The sequence below is a fragment of the Diadema setosum genome, chromosome 3 (genome assembly GCF_964275005.1).
Source record: "Diadema setosum chromosome 3, eeDiaSeto1, whole genome shotgun sequence".
NCBI classification, from domain to species: Eukaryota; Metazoa; Echinodermata; class Echinoidea; order Diadematoida; family Diadematidae; genus Diadema; species Diadema setosum.
Window position 1 is genome coordinate 38,110,755 of NC_092687.1, and position 20,984 is coordinate 38,131,738.

The 20,984-nt window shown below is 39.5% G+C and overlaps 1 protein-coding gene across 1 annotated transcript in view; it reads right to left on the reverse strand.

Moving 5' to 3' along the window:
- LOC140246840 (ephrin-B2a-like) overlaps window positions 1–20,984 on the reverse strand; it is a 233,049-nt gene continuing 212,065 nt past the window's right edge. The window contains exons 2-5 of the mRNA XM_072326167.1: window positions 2,517–2,806; window positions 1,621–1,744; window positions 927–1,097; window positions 1–199 (exon numbers count right to left, since the gene is read on the reverse strand). Coding sequence (XP_072182268.1) covers window positions 1–199; window positions 927–1,097; window positions 1,621–1,744; window positions 2,517–2,806 — 784 coding nt within the window. The remainder of the gene's footprint in view (window positions 200–926; window positions 1,098–1,620; window positions 1,745–2,516; window positions 2,807–20,984) is intronic.

Here is a 20,984-nt window from a genome sequence, read left to right on the forward strand (position 1 = left end):
TTAGAAAAGGAGTGGAGACAAAACAACAGTCAAAATCCACAACGTCTGGCGTAGGTCAAAGGTCACGGTGACATCCATCGGACAACAGCTGCAACCCATGCGACAAACAGCAGTGTTACAGACGCATGGTTTCTTCTCGCGTGGTTGGTGCCTTGAGGATTCGCGATTTTGTTGTCTTCTGTTGACGTCGATGGTTTCTCTGCAAGGATTGACAGAAAACCAAATATGGAGGTATGATAACAAAAAATCTTTCAAGCTCAAAGAAGAGTATTCCATTCACAAGAATTTCTAACATATCATTCTACATAATTTGATTATGATATGAGTAAAGAGTTTTATTGTCAAAAATATGGTAAAGATGTAAAATGTTACAAGTACTACAAAAAGTACAATTTCAAGGTAAGATGTTTCTCATACCCACCACATGGGCACAAAATAAAAAATCATACAAGTTCTTTCCTTCAAAACAAATCATTTCAGTCCTGTAATGAACTAGCAATAAGAGGACTCTCAAGGGTAAATAAGGGGTATGTGTTTGCAAAATTCCCTGACAAAAAAAACACACAATTTCTTGTGATATCCTGTGTATAAACCTCCTTAAAGAAAATCTTTCAAGTACTATGAGGAGATGGAGTTACAGCTGCTAACTTCTTGACCAAAGGCTATGATTTATATATTATTTTTTTGGACAAACCAGAAAGCAACTTGTCTGCCATGGTGACATATGGTAAAATATTTATGGCACGAAAATTTTACAAATTGCCAATCATTTAAAAAAGTTATATGAGTATACTATATGTACAGCATTGTGTGGCAAAGACTTTGGCGTGCATTTTACTTTTTTGCGAATTGTGACCCCTTGCAAAATTTGTAGAAATTCAATGCACATGAAAATTTCTGGTTTTACAGTAACTGTTCAAAATTACCTGTCTGTTTTCTTGTGGTCTTCTTTGCTGTTGATGGCAGCTGCGTCGTCGTACTGATCGTCGTCTGCCTTCTCCTCGTCGTAGCCCCCGGCGTTGTGGACTGGCTCGTCGGAACCGTCGTAGGCGGCGTTGTCGTCGTCGACATGTTCGGATTCCTCGTGGTGGGTGCGACTGTTTGGGCAGGACGTGGGGTACAGAATGTTGAAAAGTCATGTGGTGAAAAACAACGGCAACAAGCATTCAGCATCAGTCGAGCAACAATTTGAAGTAACAGTTGAAAGCAACAGTGGCAGCTGTCACTACTGAAATGTTTTGATTCCTTGAAATGGGAACAACGTTCACAGGATGTGATGATATGTGTGAAACATTTGTAACAACGCTAACAAAATTCCAAAATGTTCATGCCACAAAACAACTTTTTCTCCTTTTTATGTGGGTGACGTAGAGCAGTTTACATTGTTGTACACCTTCCTGAAAACAGTGTCTAGTCAAAATCTTTATGATTATCTACTTTGGAAAAAAACAACAACTACTAATTATATTCTCAGTAACTTCCACTTTTTCAAGTATCAGCTGCAAAGCATCTTTCCGGCTGTTAACATGACTGAGGTCTTCTGCCCCTACATATTCATAATGGATCAATCAAAGTGTCTTTGATTCATGAAATCTATCCTCGGAACAATCCATTAATTGCAGGAGGGATGTGGTTCTCTCACCTGTGGGTTTTGGTTTGACGTATACCCGCAGCCTCATGTTATTCGATCGACATAAACCTCCCGACCTGTTGTCGATCCCGTTTGCTGAACCATTTGATGTTGCTGTCATATTGAACAAAAAGTGTAGAAGAGATGGGGGGGGGGGGGAAGGGGAAAGTTGAGGAGAAAAAAAAAGGAAAATTGTTATTTATGGGTTCTGCATCACATATAAAATAACTAGATTTTAAACATGTCTATGGAGAACATTTTATAGCACCAACATATGGCGAAATCAGATTCATTTCTTCTACTAAGAGCAAGTAGGGGAGAAGGTGCTATGTGATGTGTTACTTGGAATAGGAAAAAAAAAGAACAGAAATGAAGAAAGGGAATAGAAACAAGTGAAAACAGAGAGGAAGAGAAGTCAGAGACAACGATGAGAAAAATGTGACAGTATAACAAGAATGATTGATAAATGAAATAATAAGTGATCTTCTGTCATGCTTTGTAGCAATGGATGCAAAGACTAAAAAAAAGAAAACAAAAAAGTAAAAGAAAAAAATGGCAATAACAGCCTAAAATGATGAAAGTAACAGTGATAATGAAAATGAAAATAATGACATGATAATAATGATAGTTCTAAGAATAATATTTGTAATAATGATAATGAATATGAGGAGCATGGATAAAATTTGAAAGAAAAAATAGTTGAAAACAAAAGTAAGATCACTGTGAATCAAGCAATTGGATTCTGATCACAACTATGATCCATTGTACAACTTCTTTTTCACCTTCAAGCAAACTAATCATGGAGCATTATCACCATTAACTTGTAACAAGAGAAAGTTAGGGATGCCATGAGGTGATGAAGATGGGGGCACAAAATAACACTCACTGATGAAGTAGTAGTTCTCGCCGTGGGAGAAAGTGGCCCCGCCCGGATACGGCGTGTGCTCCTGGAACAGCAGCGTGAGTTTGTTCTCCACGAAGGGGCGATTGCAGGACAGGAGGTGCCGCTGGCGGCCGGCGTCCAGCGAGCACTGCCGGTAGCCCTGGCTGGAGACCTGGGTGAACTTGTGGTACTGCGCTTTTAACCGCCCCGCCGTCGTATTTTCCGTTTTCGGGCACTCGATGTCGATGAGGTCGTTGATTTCTACGGTGATGTTGAGCCCATTGGCTGTGAAACTGCACAGAAAGAGAGAAGAAGATAGGAGAGTTGGACATAGCTATCACACAAATAGAAAAAAAAAAACCCTGTTTTTTTATATTACAACGTTTCAAGTGTATCCTTGAATAGCAATGGAGGCATCAAATAAATGCAGACATTGACTTGTGAAATTAAATCCTTTAAAATGTTTTGACCCGTTGAGGATGGGCTGATTTTGCTACAACAAGCATTTCCCATAGACACTTGCGTGAGTATACTTGGGACTCCTCTTCAACGGGTTAATACATAATGCGACAACAGTATTACCTCTTCTAGTCCCCATCCCCCCCCCCACACACACACACAAACACATGCACATATCTTCATTTTTCCAACCAACATGAAGTCTATACTATACATTTCAAGTTTATTTTCTGTCTAGTCCTTGAGTTCTGCAACTATGGTGTAAAATGGCAAGCATTCTCAGTCTGCCACCAGTTGTAATATTTTACAGTTCTTACACCACAATCCAAGACGCATAATCCACTCGGTACTTCATGACACGTTGGCAAATATTGTCGCATACAGCTGTCGAAATGTGTATCAAAACATGTCAGAAAATGCGACACCCAATTTACGAAACGGGCAGGAGAATGGAAATGAAAAGGAGTGGAAGGGAAAATAAAGCCCTCACAGTTATGAGGGGATATTTTCGAAAAGACTTTAAATTCATTTGGCACCTACGAGCAAACACGAGCGAGCGCTTAAAATGCAAAATCCCAAGCCTTGGAGTAAGACGTGGGATAGGGGTTTGGGACACGACCGGCTACCTAGCCCGAGGCCAGAAAACTCACGTCCACACTCCTTGACCTTTATAAAATATGTTTTTCTTTTTTCCCCTCAATTTTTCCTTTATTTTGTGAAGGCAAACTAAGAAAGCAGGGTAAAAGAGAACTGCTGTGTGCAGCACAGAATATGATTATGGATTATAAAACAGGCAAAATAATCCGAACCTTGTACGAGTTTGAGAAACAACACTGTGCCTGGCAAACAAAAATGAAAAGTAAGAAGTGCATGATATCACTGAAGCATAAAGGCCTCCACTGTTTTTAAAACCAGCTTTGTCAAAAGACTTAAAGACCAAGAAACAGGTTAAACAACCTGAACTTGATTACTCATAATTCCACATCCGGACGCAGTAACTTTTTTTAAAAATCTGTTTAAAGGTAGAAGAAGAAAATAAAAGAAAATATGAATGCCTGTTGCCATGCCAACTTGGAATACTGTTCTTCCATCATTTTGTCAAAGGCAGGTCAACCACTTAAAGATTAAGCTTCCTTTTTTTTATTCTGCTATCCAAGTATTTTAATGATAAGGATAAAAGAGAAAAGATCTGTTCATGAGACAGTAGAATAACATGTCCATATAAACTGATAATGGTATTTGAAAGATATGGTCTTCGGAGTGTAAAGCCTTAACTTCATGAATTGAAAATAAACAAAAAAACCCTTTCTGGTTTTCAATGAGAAAGAGTGCAAGCCAAACAGGTGACCTTAACTCTATCCCACTCCCCTGCCCCCACCGCCTAACAGCATGACAAAAGTTAGAGAATAGGAACACGACATACAATGTGAATGGTTAAGGCGGTCTAGGAGTCATTAGCAAAGGCAGTTAGCACACGTTCACACACACACACACACACACAAATCCCTGTAACAATAGGGGAAGGGGGCGACCACAAAAAACCCCACCAAATTATATTCATTAGCATTCACGCGCTGATCGGAACGTGATTAAAAGAAAATATCCCTCGCCCCGGCCCAGCTGAGAGAAAATTTCGGCCCCTTTCTCTTCCTTTCCATTCTAGTTTTCAGCCTGATGAGGAGGGGGGGAAAAAAACAGAAAAGAGAGAGAAAATAGACTAGCTAGAGGGATATTGGTGGTAATATAATTTGTCTTTTATTGAGCATCGACAGATTAGAGCCTTTCTTCTCCCCTTTTCTGTTTTTCTTTATTTTCTAAGGTTACTGTGTGTTCTATTCTCGGTGTGAAGAAAAGTACTGGCCAAAAGAAAAAAAAAGACCAGAAAATTGCTCCAAGGATGTAGAACAAAATTGAACAATACTTCTTCCCCAACTAGCTTGTATCAATGGCAGAAAATGTGAAAGGGTAAACCTCTAATGTAAACATTCAAGGAGAGGGAGGGGGTGGGAGGGGAGAGAAACAGATTGAAGGGGGAGGGAGAGAAAAATGAGTCAACTCACTGATGGAAACACACACAGCTTGCTGGGGAATTTCAATGAATAGAAGAAATGTTTCACATTCTATGTCTGCCGTTTTATAGATGGCAATTTGTGATTCCACAATCTCATGTCAAAAACAGGATGGATGATGAAACAAGAATAACGAGAAAGATGTTTAATGCCTCCAACATTTCTTCATGTGGCCTGAATTTGCTCCTATTTGGAAAGTTTGGGGTTCTTGGACTGGAGTTTGTTTCGCCCCAGTAACGGGGGACAAGCATTGTGTCTTTGTTCATCAAGTCTGGGCTAAATCTATGGTTGTATGCTGCCACCTAGTGTCAGAATGTATACAGTCACACTGCTGGGGAAAAGGGGGCATGCAATATGCCAAACAAGTCTCATCAACTGTGTGGCTAGCTGTAATAGATGAGCAGTCTTGTTGTTAAAATAATAATTACACCATTAACCTATCCACTATGAAAGGCTGTAAATACCTTGTAATTGACAGCTGGTGCATCACGTTCAATGTAGGCAAAGGGTTAACATCTATTATCATCCCAGGACCATCATATGGACAGATTACTTATTGATTTCCCTACGGTCAGAAGCCGTTAGCTTTCTTGGTTATGATGCTCCCCCTAGCCACAACTGAGTGGTCTTTAATCATCAAGACTAGTGTTTAAAGCGAGCATTGTACCCAAAGGAGGCATTCATCTGGCACCAATGCCGCAAGAGAAGAAAACCAGAAAAAACAAAGACTCACAGAATTTGATGAAAGATGCGGCAAAGATTGTTCGGAAACCAGACAAAAACGGCAAAAGTTATGACAGTCTTAAAGTCCCACAAGTCACATTTAGTGGTGTTAGTCGGGCACTCCGATGACAGAGGAGCCCTGGAAATAAACAGTGGACACTGGTACAAAGAAATGATGTCAATTCACAGTGGTATTTCTCCACAAGAAGAAGAAGAAGAAGAAAAAGAAGAAGAAAAGAGGAGTAGGTCCAATTGCTTGCAGAAGAAAGAATGTGATCTTCTTTACCATCGTTCAGCATACCAGTTAGCTAGGTTCAGCACCAACACGCCCCCCCACCCCCCAAAAAAAATAACAATCCAAAACAAAACCAACCTACCAAACAAACAAACAAACAAACAAACAAACAAACACCCAAAATATTGGGTCAATTAAAAAAGAGCAGGGTGTCACACAAACATGCAAATTCTACATTCCTCAATCAACACCCTCCCCCCCCCCCCTCCATCTGCTCCAAAGCAATATGCAAATGATGTCAAAATTGCATGCTTCACCCTAAGTAGCTCAATATAACCGTTAACCTCTATTACTTCATGGGAGCACGCACTGGGAACAGTGGTGCTGGGAATGACTAATTAGCTGCACACTTTGTAATGCACAGCTAATCATCTTTTCTAGTGACCATAATAAAAAAAACTGCACAAAATGATTGAATAAAAATACAGGATTTGTTTGCTAGCAGGCAGAACACCACAGTGGCTTAGTTGCTGTATAATGAGAAGGCTGGAATGTTTGTTTATTCAAGAAAAAGTGTGTTGACACTTTAACAGGGAAGGCAGCTAGTTCTGTAACAGATTTGTTAAATGTTTGCCCCCCCCCACCTACTAGCTGCATTCTTGTCTGTATTTATTCTATGTCCTGCTATATAGAAGCTTCCTCTAACTTTTGACCCTTTCATTAGGTGATCCGAGTATCCTTCGGATCACCTTCTGTATCTGTACGGATTCTTTTTCCTTCTTTATTTCTGGACAAAATTTGTGTAGAGATTAGCTCAGAAAGTGCATTGCCTATGAATGTCAAACTTATACCATATATGTATCATGTCCCAAAGACGACGGGTCAAGTAAAATCGTAGTGATCAGTCGACCGTGACGTCACTATGACGTCATTATATGAAAACACATTTTCAATCATATCTCATTAATGGAATGGAATTTTTCAATGAAATTTACGTCACGTAAATTTCAATTCAAGGGAATTCTACTCATGTTTTCAAAATTCATCGCATCGATAAAACGTGCGCGTACGCGCGCGTTGAAATATTTGTATGCTCCAATCGCGCTCAATTTTTTTTTGCATACGTTTCAGACCATTTGGCGCATTTTTTGAAAAATTGAAAAAATCGGACGGACGCGTACGCGCGCGCACATATACGCACGCACAGCTCATATACAATAGAAATTTCCCGTTTTTTCACTTTGATCGGATGTCTGAAATGTCAAGGAATATTTCTACCAAGTTTCAAGTCAATCCCACTCAAAATGACGTCATATGGGTCCGTCAAAGTTGAAATTCCGCGCGCGCGTCAATGGCGATATACAGTGCAACAATGCCAAAAAACTGCCAATTTTAAATCCGATTTTACTCGTCAGGATGGACGGTGACCCCCCATTTTCTTTACATATTCTGAAAGCTGATGAGTTGTACATGTCATTTCATGGGTTGGCAATGCTGGAAAAATGATTAAAATATATGAAATTTCTTAATAAAGTTAAAAAAGTAAATTTTCAAAATGACGTCATCGAATTTCAAGTTCATTCAAGCATATCTCACTTATTCTTTAGTTGATTTTCGTCCAAATTTCAATATGTTGTAGCTTATTAAATGGGCTTTCAGATATATAATAACAACAATTTGATTGGATGACGGCATCACCTCGTAACAAGGGATTAAAAGTAACATTGTTAAATTTGACCAGTTTACGTGTTATCTCTATGGGAGTGCAGTTTTTCTGGAAATGAAAACTGACATGACTATCTTTATCGAGCACTAGCTCACTTATGCTTCGGTGAATTTCTCCCATATTTTAGTATGTTGTAGCTGAGACTTTGGGCTATCGTAAGTGTGCCCTTTGTTTTTTCATACGGAGTCGGCATCATGCCCAAAAACTTGGTTGAAATTAAAGCTTATCTTCCATGTATTTTCATATTCCTTTCTTTCTGCAACTTTCTTTGCAATAACTCAAGAAAAACAAGCTCTATCAGCCCAATATTTTGCACATGTTTAGTTTATGTCACGTACATTATTTCATAAAATAACAACTACTTGATCGGGCACCTTCTTGGGTATGTAAATTAGGGTCAAAGGTCAAAAATGTTTCATCCTGTATCTTGGTGAATACATGTCTTATCTTTCCCATATTTTGCATACGTAAAGACCATGTTACAAGAATCATTTCACAAAATAACCACTTTTTGCTCAGACGCCATCTTGTCTGTGCAAAGTAGGGTCAAAGGTCATATGTACTTCTTTCTTTATCTTCATTATGACGTGTTATCTCTATGGGAGGGAATTTTTCTAGATGTGAAAATTGACATGATTGTCTTTATCTACGACTAGCTCACTTACCCTTTGGTGAATTTCTTCCAGATTTTAGTATGTTGTATAGCCAATTTAATACTCTTTAAGTTCTATTTATCAAAAATTTAATCGGATGATGTCTTCACCTCGTGAAAATGGATATAATGTAACCTTGTCAAATTTAACCAGTTTACGTGTTATCTCTATGGGAGGGAATTTTTCTGGAAATGAAAATTGACATGACGGTCTTTATCGAGCACTAGCTCATTTACTCTTCGGTGAATTTCTCCCAGATTTTAGTATGTTGTAGCTCAGACTTTGAGCTGTCGTCAAGGTTCGCTTTATTTTTTCATACGACGCCGAGTTCACGTCAAAAAACTTGGTTGAAATCAAACTTATCTTCGATGTATTGAGATATTTCTTTCTTTCTGCAACTTTCTCTGCAATAACTCAAGAAAAACACCCCCTATCATCCCCATATTTTGCACATGTTTAGTTCATGTCACGTACATTATATCATAAAATAACAACTACTTGATCAGACGTCATCTTGGGTATGTAAATTAGGGTCAAAAGTCATAAATGTATCATCTTGTATCTTGGTGAATACATGTTTTATCTTTTCCATATTTTGCACACGTAAAGACCATGTTACAAGGATCATTTCACAAAATAACCACTTTTTGCTCAGATGCCATCTTGGCTGTTCAAAGTGGGGTCAAAGGTCATATGTACTTCTTTCTTTATCTTCGTTATGACGTGTTATCTCTATGGGAGGGAATTTTTGTAGATGTGAAAATTGACATGATTGTCTTTATCGAGCACTAGCTCACTTATGCTTCGGTGAATTTCTCCCAGATTTTAATATGTTGTAGCTGAGACTTTGGGCTATCGAAAGTGTGCCCTTCATTTTTCATACGATGTCGGGATCACGTCAAAAAACGTGGTTGAAATTAAAGCTTATCTTCGATGTATTGAGATACTTTTTTCTTTCTGCAACTTTCTTTGCAATAACTGAAGAAAAACAGACCTTCTCACCCCCATATTTTGCACATGTTTAGTTCATGTCACGTACATTATTTCATAAAATAACAACTACTTGCTCAGACGTCATCTTGGGTATGTAAATTAGGGTCAAAGGTCATAAATGTATCATCCTGTATCTTGGTGAATACATGTTCTACCTTTCCCATATTTTGCACACGTAAAGACCATGTTACAAGGATCATTTCACAAAATAACCACTTTTTGCTCAGATGCCATCTTGTCTGTGAAAATTGGGTTCAAAGGTCAAATATACTTCATTCTGTATTTTCGTTAGTGTATACGGAATTGTGTACCATAGATGTCAGGTCTGACTATCTTTTCTAAATGACAATCCAAACATCACACGGCCAATGTCCACTAAACACAGATGAAACCGGTATGGTCATGCCTATTGGGATCAGGAAACTCAAATCGTTGATTTACGAACAGATCGGATCACCTAATTTGTCAGTGTTGACAAATTCCAAGTCTAGTCTTCTTCTTCTTCTTCTTCTCCTCCTCCTCCTTCTTCTTGCTTGCTTCTCGCTTGGGACTCACTTTATTCTGACACTTGGGGTAAACCCCTTTGCAAGAACAAAAGCACCCTTTCATATCAAAAGGAGGAACCAATGAGCTATTGTTTGCCCATTACCACCACCATAGCTTCCAAAGTCAGCTACATTCAACTTTCTTTCACACCCAATTCCCTCCCCCTTTTCCTCAAACAATACACATAGGCACCAGCTGTGTGGGGGAGCAGCCTATACTGCAAAATTAGCCAAAAGTTTATCTCATGAATGTGGTAGAAGAGAATTAGCATCAAAAGAAAAGAGAAAGAGGAAGAAAGGGGGTGAGAGAGTGGAAGAGAGAAAGAAATCCCTCCCTCGAGAAAGAGCTGAGAACAAATTGTGAAGCGGAGATTTTACCAAAGCGAGAGTTTTAGCACGGTGGCGACACATTTTCTCTTCAAAAGCCAAACGCACAGCTCCACTGCAGTCACTACACCTTGCCACAAATTGCTTCCACTCACACCTCCCTACTATAGTCTAGGAAGGGGGCGGGGGGGGGGGGGGAGGGGTTACAAAAATATTCCGATGACTCAGGGAGTTATGCCAATTGTCTTTGCTAATGTGCCTTCTGCCGGTCTCAGGTATGTCTCCAATGAAATGATATGGCCGCGACGACTCCCCCCGTGAGAGCTTTCACACTTGTTCCAATGTCATGTGCAAGTGCATTTCAGGTAAGCAATTCTAGGTTTAAGTTTTGAAATGCTGACATGTTCACACACAGACAAGCATCTTAATTTCTGCCCAATGTTAGTACTTTGTGTGCTGGAAGACAAAGGAATACATTGGGTTGTTGTACACATTGACCCAAGTCTCTGGCACAGAAAGGGATAAGTATAAGTGTGAACGCCCCCTTCTTGCCATGACCTCAAGAAACCTACACGGTTGGGGGAATTTCAAGAGACTGACGCAACTCCGCTGTGACTGTCAAAAGTGAAGGCGTGCACGAGGCCAAAAATTTGCTTCATACTACCTTCTCACCCTTTATCCCTGTTAACCCTTGCTAAAAAGTTTTCTTTGCATTATAGAAAACTTCAAAATAAGAGTTACTCATTTAAACCAAAAGCATACACTCAGTCATGAAAACATTATTATATTGTCCTATAAGCTGCAAAATTTATCGGTGCAAGATTGTCTTCGACTAAACATCTTCATTTTGTCACATCTCCACACAGCAATACAGAAAATAATATTTGTTATGATACATTCCTACACTCCTGAAATATTGTCCTGTTATAATAATATCATATTTACAATCTAGCACAGATTCCATGGCGCAATATCAGTGATGGAGGGGAAGGGGTGGGGGTGGGGTTCTTTTGAAAATGACTTGCCATTGCACAAGAATTTTCTGGATAGAGGAAAATGTTTTATCCAGGCAGAAAAAATTATGCGCACCCCCCCCCCCATATGAATGAAAACATGCTGCAAGATGAGAAAAAGGATTAAAATAAAACTAGCAGTAAAAACAGAGAGGAAAAATGGAGTAGAATGAAAGAAAAAGAAGAAATTATGACAAATGAGAGAGAAAATTGGATGGAACAATGAATCTAATCGAGTGAAAGGTCAGCAAACCACTAAGGCTGTTCAGTGAGGGTGAAATACACAGTTTTCAAATTGCCAGTGACACAACCAGAACAAGACTGGGCTTGAAAATCTACAGCGGAGTGTCTTCTATTGGTAGTCTTCACTCCAGTCTCAACAAGAATCAAGTTGCTGGGACATATACATCTCACATAGGCTCTAAATGATCCATTCTTACCAGAAATTCAAAATCATACTATAATCAGTGTGATAAAATCTCTCATTGTCAACTTGATATGAAATCTCTATGCTGGTATTCAATAATGTGCCATGGTTTACCAACCCTTCTACTATGAGATTGATCAATAGGTATTTTGTTATAGAGGGAGGGTTTACTCAGAGGCCCGAATTCACGAAGGTGGTACAAATGAAACCATGGTTTAAACCAAAGACAAAAACCATGGAGCGCCAAGTGTCGCATTGAATATTTTTGCTACGAAATCAGTCATTTCATCAATGAAATGATTATTTTGTAACGAAATGACAACATTTTGTAACTAAATGAACATTTCGTCCACGAAATGATAATTTCGTTAACGAAACGGTCATTTTGTCGACGAAATGACCAATGTCGTAACGAAATGTTCCATGCGACACTTGGCGCTCCATGGTTTTTGTCCATGGTTTAAACCATGGTTTCATTTGTACCACCTTCGTGAATTCGGGCCAATGAGTTTATTTAAAAAGCCTTGAAGGTAGACTACAACCTCTACAGATGTAGGTAGATATGTCATGGGTTAGAACCCTGGTGCATTTCTTAATACCTTCATGACAATGGTCTAGCAACAAGATGAAGGGTGTCGCCAGAACTTTTGAGGTGGGAGGGGGATGGGGAGGGGATGGACTGCATGCCTATATATCTTCTCAGTATAGTAGTGGGGATATTGGTTGTGGAAGGGGTGAGAAACTAACGATGGGGACAGATGATTTGATACACACGGGCAAATGAAATAAGTGGTATTTGAAGCAATGGCATCACTTGGGCAAATTCATAATACCACAGAAAAATTAGAAAAACTTAAACTCTCTTTATACTTTAAGTAAGGTAATATAACAAAAATAGCCTCAATGTTTTGCAAACATTCTTATTTTTTATGCGTAAAGAAAAGTTAGGAGAAATCAAGCCTAACAGAAAGACATCTTTTGATCAAATCAATTGTATTCTTTTAGTTGAAAGAGAAAAATACCATCAAAACAGTGCGTTCTTTGCACATTTTCAGCAGTTTGTTTTGTACTCTAAACCTATGACTGTTTATTTAAACCAAGATTCCATCTTTAGAGACAAGTTCTTCTAACAGCGCTGGACATTCCTTAACTGCAAATGTGGAGTGAAGCTTTTGACATGAAATAACTATTATTCTATAAAAAAAAATTATGGGAAAAGTCATTAAATGGATTCAGCATTATCTAAACTGCTACCAGTGACATGGTTTCTACACCTACTAGTACGTTGAACTTCTTGAAGATTTGTAGAAGAGGCCGAGAGTGGGATGAAGAATTGGGGGGGGGGGGGGGAATGTAAACCCCACCCTCCTACCCCAGCAAAGGGGGATCTAACAGGTGAATGGCATTAACCCAGATCAAATATCCATAATGAATATCACATGCTGTCATCCAGTCCCCGCCTACATATTATACACACACACACTCACACACATAGAAATTGTACACACAGCTCCCTTTGAAAGACACACAAGAGAATCCACTGCAATAGTGCAAAAGAAAGTTTTCCTATAGCCTGTGCACTTTCTGTAACACAAGCATCCCGATGTACTTACACATGGTTGAAATACACAATATTCCAGCAAAAAGTAGGCTTAGAGTCAAACAAGGGTGATAATCCTCATCTCCATTTAACTGCTATCAAACTCTTTTTAACAACAACAACAACGGCAGCAGCAACACCACCACCACCACCACCACCACCACCACCACCACCAACAACAACAACAATGCAGGAGATTTTTTCCTCAAGACGGCCTTTTTCTAAAAGAATGCCTGGGAGTCAAAAAGAATACACAGAAAGACTGCTCGGGCAAATGTTCATAATTATGCTGACATCTGTGCTGAGCATGACCAGATGTAAGAGGCTTTAGCTGGAACACAAAATGTAAGGTTAATGGTTCAAGTCCCACCATCTGACACCATGGCTTACACTTAGTTGCAGTAGCAAAACCCCCTTTTTAAATTTCATATTTTTACGTATTAAATTATATTCATTAACTGGAAAATTTTCAGCATAATTGCAGTTTTTGATAGCGAACATCAAGGACATCGATTTAACAAACCAATTTAACTGTCCGGCATCTGTCTTTCATGTATGGCACTGCTGCTATTCCTCCGCATAATGATATGAACAAGTTCCTGTGATCAGTTATGAACCACAAAAGCTGCACCATGTAATTCTGAAGTTATGCCACAAAAATGAAACAGCTCGTTGGCAAACCTTTGACCAATTTACTTGGTCCACATCAAAGTTCTCCTCACTAACACAGAAATTGGATCATATGCTTTCTTAGCACTTAAACAGCCCATGGAAATCAATTTGGCAAAAAAGAAAAGAAAAGAAAAAAAAAAAGGTATGAGCAATTGTAAATTGCTGCCTACTAGCTATGGTACGATTTTCAATTTTGAAGGCAATAAAAAAACGATTTTGATGAATTTGAATTTGCACAATTCCGGGAGGGCCACGTGCACTTTCCAATCACGTTCTTGCGCAAGCGCCACTTTAGTTATCCCTCTCCGATCAAAACCTGCACACTGCCCTGAAATTGAAGGAGCCTGGTGCAAGAATTATTGGCAAAGTTCATGAGACAATGAGGTTCAAGTCCACATTTGTTACGAAAATTGCCTGTGGAGATATTCATATTGAAGATATTTGCAAAATATGAAATTCCATCGAGGTCTAATCTCTTGCAAATGGGCTGAGATGCTGAAATGTCATTTTTATCCATTTACAACAATAAGATGAAGAAAATGGAGAAACAAGAAACAGTAAGGTAAATTACAAAGTGCCTGGAACAAAGCTACACAAAATTTACCTCAAGTGGTAGTTTTCAAATTCATCCCTGACCACAATCTTTTAATCCTACAAACATGCCTACATCTATCAAACATATGTGTATATAAGTCAAATTTACCTCTTGCAATTTCAAGATCAGATCAATCTATTAAGAAATCCTGCGATAGCTTTGATCTTGAGCATGGGATTCGGGCATTTTAGTTTAAGTTTCAGCAAGTTTTATTTCTCCACTCGTATAAAAGAGAAACAAGTATGACAATATCAAACATATTCACAAGTCACGAAAATATAGACAAAGAGTTCTCAAGTTACAAACATTTGATCATGAGAAAAGAACAAATATTTCATGACAAATCTATGACAAAAGTATACAGATACTCTGTATCAGATATATTGGAATAGAAATGGACTTTTCATTTTAAAAAATTCTGAGAACACAACTTCTGTTTCTGTTTTTGGTAAGTGATAATCACTGAAGACAATACGTTGTTAAACAAACATAAATATTGCAGAGATCAACAGGCAATATAATAGATGGATGAATTATATGTTCTGTTCACTTTCAATCACTTAAAGCACCTTTTTCATCTCAATGGATATCATTGATGAGACAGACAGACATCAACAAAAGACTTTACGAAAGAATGAATTTCCCTTTAAAAGCCCTACCCTGCAGTGAAGTGCTTTTCGACACCTCCCTAACTCTATTTCATGCTTTTCCGTATCTCGTGGGAGAGGAGAAGGCACTTTTCTGACCATTTCCAACAGGAAGAAGAGAAGGGTCATTCTAAATTCTATGCTAAAGCCACACCTATCTCACACTCAAACTATCTTGTATCTCTCTTTCTCTATATGATCTCTCTTTTTCCACTCATATAGAGTCTGTGTGAATGGAGAGAGAGAGAGAGAGATAAAGAGAGAGTGGTATATACCGAGTGGAGTTATATAGTGAAGTATATGAACTCTTGTTCTGACTGAAGAAAGGTGGGCTCATGATTTATTTATGAGAGAGGAGGGCTGAGTCACTCATGAATATGCATGAGCTACATGCTCACCTGGGCTAATTGATTTGAGCCTGGGGCACAAAATTTGGAGTACTTAGAGCATGTGAGGAAGAGAAACAGGTAGATAGAAGGGGAGAGAGAAGGAGCGAATAAAGCAATGGCAGGGAGTAGATGGTAGATGATAACTCCTTTGGTAGACAGAATCCCAAGTAGGCCTACCCCTGTGGTAGATGCACAAAAACTTATAAAGGTGGAACATATAGAATATATCCTGAAGAATCCCTTCATCACACATAGCAGACAGTCAGACAGAACTATTTATTCATTTCATTCTATTTTGCTTGAAAATGAATCTTAACCCGTTGAGGATGGACTGATTTTGCTATGGACAACACGCATTTCCCATAGACACCTGCCCAAGTATACTCAGGGACTCGTCCTCAATGGGTTAAGTCATATGAGCACTATTGAAAGTCATAGACAGCACTCCCAGATTGGATAGAAAAGAATTACTACCAAATATGTTCCAGACCATATTTTCTTCTTTTGTTTTGTTAATTGAATTATACTCTATAGTCTCTCTCCATATATCACTCACTATTTTTTTTACACATATGTATCTCTATCTATATATCTATCTATCTATCTTTCTATCTATTTATCTCTTTCACTTGTGTCTCACTTAACATCTTCAAACATAAGAGAGAAAGATTCTAAACCTCTTGGCAAAAAAGTTTCCAGGGGATGTGGTTGAGTGATTCATTGGTTGAGGTCAAGTGAGTCATGAAAAAGACAGAGAGCATCTCTCCGAGCATCAACCCACAACCATGACATTCATGTATACCTGGAGGGATCCATGTTAAAAATCATCTCTCTCTTCTCTCTCAATCATCTCTTCTTCTCATCTCTTATCTTTTGGATGGGGGGAGAGGAGAGGAGGGGGGCATTGGTGTGGAGTGGTGTAGGGGGGAATGGAAGCTCTCAGTCCGCCCGCAAAGTGGATCACTTTTTGCGCGATCGAAATGCGAGACGAAAAATTGAAAGCGCGCGATGAGAGAAACTTCCCCGACGTACTCCAGGCCACTTGGGACAAGAAGTGCTCACGGATACAAATTAGGTGACTTAGTTTTCTCTTCAATATTTCTTCTTCTTTTTTTTTTAACTACTCCAGCCATTGAATTAATGAAGATGTGCTTACTTGTTTTGAGAGAGGAAGTTTCAAGAATAAATACAAGGTCTATTTAAGGTATAGTTTAGTTTCGGTAAGAAATTGATATCTGTCTCAAATGTTCTCTACATACATGAGCAGTGTAATGATTCTGTATGTTTTGTGGACCTTCTAATTATTGTCTTTTCTTCATTCTTTTATCCTTATAACACTGCAAAGGGAAATTTCAAAGGGTGGTAAAGAACCTTGGATGCACAAGAAATACCCAGGAATTCATAACATATGCTTAACAAAGTATTACAATTTTTTTTTTTACTTGAATGTGAGAATAACATTGGCTCTGCTATAAAATCAGCGATAGATAAGTAGTCTCTTCATAATATTCTGACCCAAAGCACACACACAAAATGCAACTATATCATGCTAACCTAACAGCAAGGAAAACCACAGATTTCATTCAAGCATGGATAGGGCATCCAAATATTCAGCAATAAAGGGGGGGGGGGGGGACAACTCAAATAATCCAAACATTTATGTTCACCCCTATCTGTGCAATGCAGCGTTCCTAATGCGTCTATCTGATTGCAAATGAGGACCATTCGGAGAGAGGCATTGGAAAGAGGAGACACTTATTTGTATGCAAATTAATGCAAATTTATGTATCAATTTCAAGCAATCAATAGTCTAAAGCCATGGCTGATTCAGCATCGGCGCACAAGGCAGAGACACCAATTTGGTCATCAGAGCACTGCGTGAAGTCAGTCAAAAAAATAAGAAGACGAAAAAGTAACTTCTGATGCAGAAAATACGCCCGGTGGGCAAAATTTCTCGAGCTCCACGGATCGCCATTCTCGCACTCAAGGGATATCTCAGTCTTATCTATCCCACCGTGACTCATACCGTGCATAATCGCGGCAGTGTCGACCCTCGTCAACGACGAGAAAAGGAAAAAAAAAAATCTTGTCATCAAAATGCCTGATTTTCACAGGGATCAATGACACCACAGCAGATGTTATCCAGCTTATGCAAAAAAGAAGGAAAATCATGGGCACCGAAGTCTAATATTTCCATATCAATGTTAGCAACCAGATTGAAACACAAGCTCTGATATTCCCATCAGTAGCCTCACTGGACAGGAATTCAGTAGCAGTCAAAAGTCATGGCCCTGTGAAGGTTAATCTACAGTGGCTATCCTTTTCTTCCTTACAAATGTTTAAACTCCTGCTGGGGAGACTAACAAACAAATGCCAATGATCTAGTGTAACAGGTTCCCATCTGCATTAGATCACAGTTCAGAAAACTTTATTGTTCATGTTTGCTTCATTCTCTGGAATATAGTAAAGTGATGATTATCTACATTTGGTAGAAGTCAACCCAAAAGGCACTTCAATAGAAACACAAGCATTGCATTTGAGGCATTCCTTCACATAAAACCTGCATGTTTGATGTAGTCTTTGATGATGTGGCGAGACTCAGTAACACCTGCTGCACAACACGTCTTGCACACGGGGGTCTAGTTGCAGAGACTAGGTGACATACCATTATTCATTCAAACTTGAGGAGTGGGAGGGGATGGTATCTGAAGAGTTCTGCAGTCATGAAAATTCAATGCCCCTGCATCTTCATTTTCAACGGGCAGAGAATAAAAGGAGGCTAATTTTTGGTGAAGAAAGAGGTAAAAGACAGAGAAATAGAGTTGAAAGAATGAAAGGAAAAAGAAAAGGATATAGGGAGGGTCATCCAGGTACCTTGGATGGCATGAGTGGAAATGGAATGGTCGATCGGGTTACGTTTTCGCGGGCTGGAAAAAGATCAACGACTCACGGAGAATCGAATTAATGTTAACACCTGTAGAGTGCCCTGTCCCAAATACACAAGACTAGTCTCGTGCACAGGTAGGCGCAGACCCTTTATTCTTTCCCCTCTCATCTCTTTGTGTCTTACACTCATTTTTAGAGCTATATTCCTGAACCTCAAATAGCCAAGTGGGTTGAGACCCCTAGCTCTTTCCATTGATCACAATTCTCTCTTTCTCTTTAAGGCAAACTTATTTTTCTGGCATCATGTTACAAATGAAATCAAAAGATTACAAGCAATTAAGTGGATGTAGAGTCACCTATGATGTTATGTTATGCTTCACTATGATTATATCGTCTGCTGAGAATGAGAAGGGCGTTAAGTTGTCTCGAACACTATGGGTTTTGAGACAACTTAACGCCCTTATCATTCTCAACCGACGATATTCAAACATGATCCTCCATCTCTTTTCCAGCCATAACCAAGATTATTAGCAAAACAAAACAACATTTGAAAACAGGAAAGACTCATAGTCTCTTTGCTAATCGATTCTATTCCATGGCAAGTACAGGATAAGATGTATTTGAACCTCTGTGAGTATTTCCTTGACCACAAATCAATCAAAATTTGCATGTACGTCATTCAATCACATCTGCGCAATCAGTGTCATTACTTACAGCATGCACATCACATCAATGTGATCACAAGCCACTCCAGATGAATGATTCACGCTTCGCATCAAGCTAATTAACATCACAAGCAGTCAGTCACCTACAGCGAGCAGCAAGTGAGGGCTTGTCTAGTCTCGCACACGCATGAATTAGTAAGGGGGATGGCACTCCCAAAACTGCAGAGGAAGGGAGGGAGGGGGAGGGGCAAGAGGGGGGAGGGGGGTGGCAAGAGGGGGGGGGGGGAGGGAGGGAAGGGACGGTACTGCAGCTTCCAGGAGCACCAGGTCTATCGGGATACCTCCCAGAGGCCGAATGAAACTAATGGCACGCAGCGGCCGATTAAAAACGGGAGTCGGCCCGTCATGACTGGATGCCGACGCAATGAAATATTTATTTGGGTCAGATTCGCGGGTTCCCACATTCATACTTTATACATTACAAAGCGCGCCCGACTGGATTACCGATTGCGCTGATCAGTACTTCAGTCGGGGTAGAAGTATTGTATTGGCATCTCTCCATCATTATGAAGGACAGATCAGGGGTGGGGTAGAGAGGGGGGGGGAGATTGTTGGGGTTAGGTTGGGATGTGTAGGGGTTGTGGCGATGTTGATGTGGGGTGATGGGGTGGGGGTGGGGATGAGTCAGGTAATTTGTCTTCTCCTCCTCCTCCTCATTTTCTCTTGTTATTCCTCTTGAAGATATGTGACTATTATCATTATTGTTACTATCAACATAATATCATTATCATCCAAAAACACACAATGAATACTTAATTCCATGTTCCACAATATTTGACTGTATTTTTTTTTTAATATTCTTGTCACCATCATAGCATTTCAAGGCGAATCTTCAAAGTTTCTTCTGCACACACATACCCTTTCCCATCCCCTTTAACGGAAATCAAACCATATCAATCATCGAGTCCTATCACTGACATTGATGGGTCTGTGGGGGAAAAATAATTGCCTCTCACCCCATCCTAGCACAACAGCCTGACTCCCATCCTAACACAACAGCCTGACTCCCATCCTGGTGGAATCGATCCCCTCTTCATCCCCTGGACCCCACCCCTCTCTATCCCCCTCCCCTTCCCCCATTGAAGAATCCTCTCATTCAGGGTTAAAAATCACTTGACTTCATGATCAATATACCACATCTTCATGATACTTTAATGGAACAGTTTTGTCTCTCTGTAGAAGTGAAGGTAAAAATAAAAATAAGTGAAGGCACTGAAAGCTGGAAGAAAAAATATTCATCCAATGCTGATACCTTATCATGTGACAGAAATATCTACTGACTTGATGAAACTCTAATGGATTTGAAAAGATGCTCTGTTTTCAAGCAAGCATAAAACATATTGGATGAACCACTAGGAAAATGAAACCAAACAGACAAATACAGACCAGCAGAGAAAAACATGAGTCTGCAAGTCCACAGATGGCGAGCTGAATGTGCCAGAGTTTTGCATCTCATGAATAAAATCATTTACTCCTCAGATGTATACATTACGTTCCTGACATATCCCTTACCATCTTCCTCTTCCTCTTCCTCCCCCTCCTCCTCCTCTTCCTCCCCCTCCTCCACCATCTCTTCTGCCTCATGATCTTCCTCCTTCTTCCCATCCTCCCAACCCCAACAATATCTTAGTTCCTCAGAAGACAGTTTCACCTCCCTAATATATCTAACTACATTTTTCCTACTTCTCTTCCTCTTCCTATTCTTCCTCTTCCTCCTCATCCTCCCTCCTCTAATCCTCCCCATCCCCATCAAATCTTTCCTCCTCAGATTGACAACTCTACCTCCA